This window comes from Sinocyclocheilus rhinocerous, unplaced genomic scaffold, assembly GCF_001515625.1.
Source record: "Sinocyclocheilus rhinocerous isolate Xijiao unplaced genomic scaffold, SAMN03320098_v1.1 scaffold778, whole genome shotgun sequence".
Taxonomy (NCBI): domain Eukaryota; kingdom Metazoa; phylum Chordata; class Actinopteri; order Cypriniformes; family Cyprinidae; genus Sinocyclocheilus; species Sinocyclocheilus rhinocerous.
In genome coordinates, this window is record NW_015650332.1 from 885,846 (window position 1) to 889,466 (window position 3,621).

At 38.2% G+C, this 3,621-nt stretch overlaps 1 protein-coding gene across 1 annotated transcript in view; it reads left to right on the top strand.

The window, feature by feature from the left end:
- Positions 1 to 3,621, top strand: part of c18h3orf33 (c18h3orf33 homolog (H. sapiens)) — an 8,823-nt gene extending 5,202 nt beyond the window's left edge. The window contains exons 3-5 of the mRNA XM_016516810.1: positions 989 to 1,142; positions 2,070 to 2,230; positions 3,217 to 3,621. Coding sequence (XP_016372296.1) covers positions 989 to 1,142; positions 2,070 to 2,230; positions 3,217 to 3,489 — 588 coding nt within the window. The 3' untranslated portion in view covers positions 3,490 to 3,621. The remainder of the gene's footprint in view (positions 1 to 988; positions 1,143 to 2,069; positions 2,231 to 3,216) is intronic.

Sequence of the window (3,621 nt, forward strand, 5' to 3'; positions counted from 1 at the left end):
TGTTCTATTTAAAAATAAATATATAATATTATTTATATCTTAATATTATTATATTTACTTTTTATTTTTACTAACAAATCTAAAGTAACATTTCAAATCATATTCATAATCATATTTTTTGCTGAGATTTGAGTGATCTGATTGTATATTCTATGCAGTTTTGCGTTGTGATTACATGATGCATTTGTGCAATGGCATCACAATGTCATTTAGCAACTTTTAGCAACAATTTGTCCTGCCTTTAGCAACTTCCCCTGAAAATTTGTTGGCAATGCTGCACACGCAAGCCGCGGCATATTACTGTATTTTTCTTGCTGTTTGCAGAGCATAGGGCTCTCACAGACACTAGTTTTATATCTCATGGAAACTGATTTATTGGTATCTGTCAGGTAATTGTGACATGTTATGCCTGATATTTTAATGGGAAAACATGCTTTCTTCCAGCATGACAGTGTAGTTATGGCATTCACCAGCAAAGGCTCCTACTGCCCTGAAACTATGTTAAAGGGGTCATATGATGCGATTTCAAGTTTTCCTTTCTCTTTGGAGTGTTACAAGCTGATTGTGCATAGATAAGATCCCTGAAGTTGCAAAGACTAAAGTCTCAAAACCAAAGAGATATTCTTTATCAAAGTTAAGACTCTGCCACGCCCCCCTAAAACGGCTCGTTCTAACACACCCCACATATCTACCTCACTATGTGGAAACATTTGCATAATGCCACCCAAATGTGCACGCAAAGAAAGAAGGCATGGTGTCAGTAACCGCAGTTAGTGTTGAAGCAGCCATGTCAGGGAGAAGTGTGTGTGTGTGTGTGAGAGAGAGAGAGAGAGAGAGACAGCGTCACATCAAAGTGAAGTCAGCTGTCTTAACCGCGGCTTGTGTACTGCGTCACGCGACTCTGTTCCCCTTTCGGGCTTGAACTGATGGTAAAACTAATGTTTTTTTTTTCTTGTCTTAATCATATTTTCCTGTCTTTGTTTTGCAGATTACAAAATTTGGCTCTGCAGCTGATATTCCAGCACGATTCATTGAGAGAAACATCAGTATCAGAGGAAGACTAAGAAATATTACCGAAAAAGGGCTTGAAGTGGAACACATTCCAATTTATGTCCCTTTGCTCAGTCGCCTATTTACTAAACGTAAGGAACAACTTGATCCCCTTTTGCAGTCCTTCAGGAAGACCCCCTCACACACTTTAATTAAATGTCCTTTCAGTAGGCCTGCACATTTATTTCACAGCTGTCACAGGGACCACTGTGTTCATCTCAACAGCTGGTCTCAATTATGACTCAATCTTAAAAAGCCTGTTTCTCTTAGAAACAGTTTTATCGGTTTTCATAATTGTGGATTTCCTGCTGTGTCAGTAAGTGTAGAGAAGTTTTTTTTTCCCTGCTTAAAAAAGTGACTTTGCCTTTGAACTTGGATTCAAGCCCATTCTCTTATTGGTCTTTTAACATAAGTCAATGAAGCACATAGGATTTCTCTCTCTCTTGTCGTCTGATTGTTACACTCCAAACCCTGCAAAACCTCACATTGTTTCAGAACAATATCAAATTGCCACTGAGTTGTTAACATTTGCACATCTACAAGATTGTGTTTCAGTATTTTCAAATGAATCTCTGTAAATCAGTTAGTGGAAAGAGGCAGTCAGAGTAATTCTATTATGGACCCGCCATGCCTTCAAAATGAGTTTAGATGTGATCTAAATGTGCGATACCAGTCACATATCAACTCCCTGAAGGATAGCTAAGACGATTATGTCTGTCAATGTCACTGTGATTCCCAGATGGCCTTGTTAAGCTTGACCTCTTGGTGCTTGTACTAGCTTTCTCCTGTACACCACACAGACTAATACTCATCAGGATAGCATGACCTTATTGGTCTCGTTCACATAATGGTCCTCCCAGACCACAGAAAATGATCCTTTCTTTAAATCCTTCAGATGTCTCGTTGCTTTAAACTGGCTCCGTAAACTGTTTTCCCTTCGTAAAAGCTCTTTGAAATAGAGTCTTGTTGATATATCGTTTTTGTTGGCTAGAGATGACAACTCACACTGGCTTCTGCAGGTCAGTCCATGACCCTTCTGGATGTGCGTCTGGCTGGAGTGGAGCTGACCGCAGAAGGGCAGAACTGGATTGGTCAACAGCTGAAACCAGCTGAGACAGTGTGGCTCCGACTGATCGCTCGGCAGAACGAGACCCTCCACTGCCTAGTGTCGGTTAACAGGGTAGGTGCGATATACCAGATTAGCACAGGGTCAGATGCCACCGTGAAAGTTGTTTGCTTGACAAATGAGAGTCTTTGATAGGAAAAAAAGACACTTTAGAGCAGTGGTTTTCAGCCTTTTTGGCTGCAAGACCCAATTTTCCACAACAGTATTCAAAGAAAGACCCAGTTATGTTTCCAGCTGTTTGGGATTTACTGGATAAGGTTTATCTATTTATGTATGTATGTATTTTTTTATTTACTTGCTTACTTGTTTATTTACTTACTTATACTCAAACATTTTACCTTATTATTTTGGAGCTAGACATAACTTATAAAGAAGTCTATTTATTATAAAAATGGCCACAGAGTTATGAGATCTATCTATCTATCTATCTATCTATCTGGAATTTATTTATTTATTTATTTATTTATTTTAAGGAAGCCTGGGCTCTTCAAAGACAAAACAAGTTGGGATCCAGTTGAAGGAAGGAGTTGAAATAAGAAATATCTTGATTTGTTTAGCCTGTATTTAATGCTTTTCCCCCCTCTTAATTTTAAATCATTTTGAGTTTTGAGGCCCCCTAGTGAGTCCTGGCCCCGTGGTTAAGAACCACCACTTTAGATCTAATATCATGCAAGTTAAACAGGGTTCATGGAACACAGTCATGGAAAGCTGGAAATATCAGGGGATTTCAAATGTGTTGTTTCTAAGCCTAGAAAAGTCTTAGAGTCTTAATTACAGTGAACATTTCTACTTGGTTCTATTTTTTTCCTCCTTTTTTAGAAATTGCTCTTTGTATTTCTATATGCAGTTTCTATAAATTGATTGTTAAAACAGTAATCACAAGCAACTGGATAAATGAATAACAATTCTGAATGAATAAATTCTAAATCTAAATGATTAAATGTATAATAAATATTATAATTTTATATGTTATTAGTCACATTTTGCTTAAAAAAAGAGAGAAATCCTTTAAACCCACATTGCATTGATTTTCTCTCTAGGGCTCACTCTTTAACACCTGTGTGAATGAGGAACTTTTGAGGCATGGATTGGCTAGGACTTCTCCTTTTGTGGGTCTGGACTCTCACTCTCGGGTCTACTGGCGTCTCTATAAGCGCTTTCTGAGGGCCGAGAGCAGAGCAGAGAAAAAAGGGAAAGGCCTGTGGAAGGAAGAGAGTCACTGGGAGAGAGCTGCTAATGTCTTGAGGAACAATCTGCTCTTCCTCTCGGTTAAAAAACTCTTCAAATGGACGTCAGGGGCTAAAGAGAAGTGAAATATTCAAACATATTCAAAAACAAGGTTGGTTATTCATTGTGCAGAGTTGTTTTGTTTGAAGTATTTATTCTAAATGTGCTATATTGCTGATCTCAGACCTGAACTTCATGGATAAGGTTAGCAGCAATTA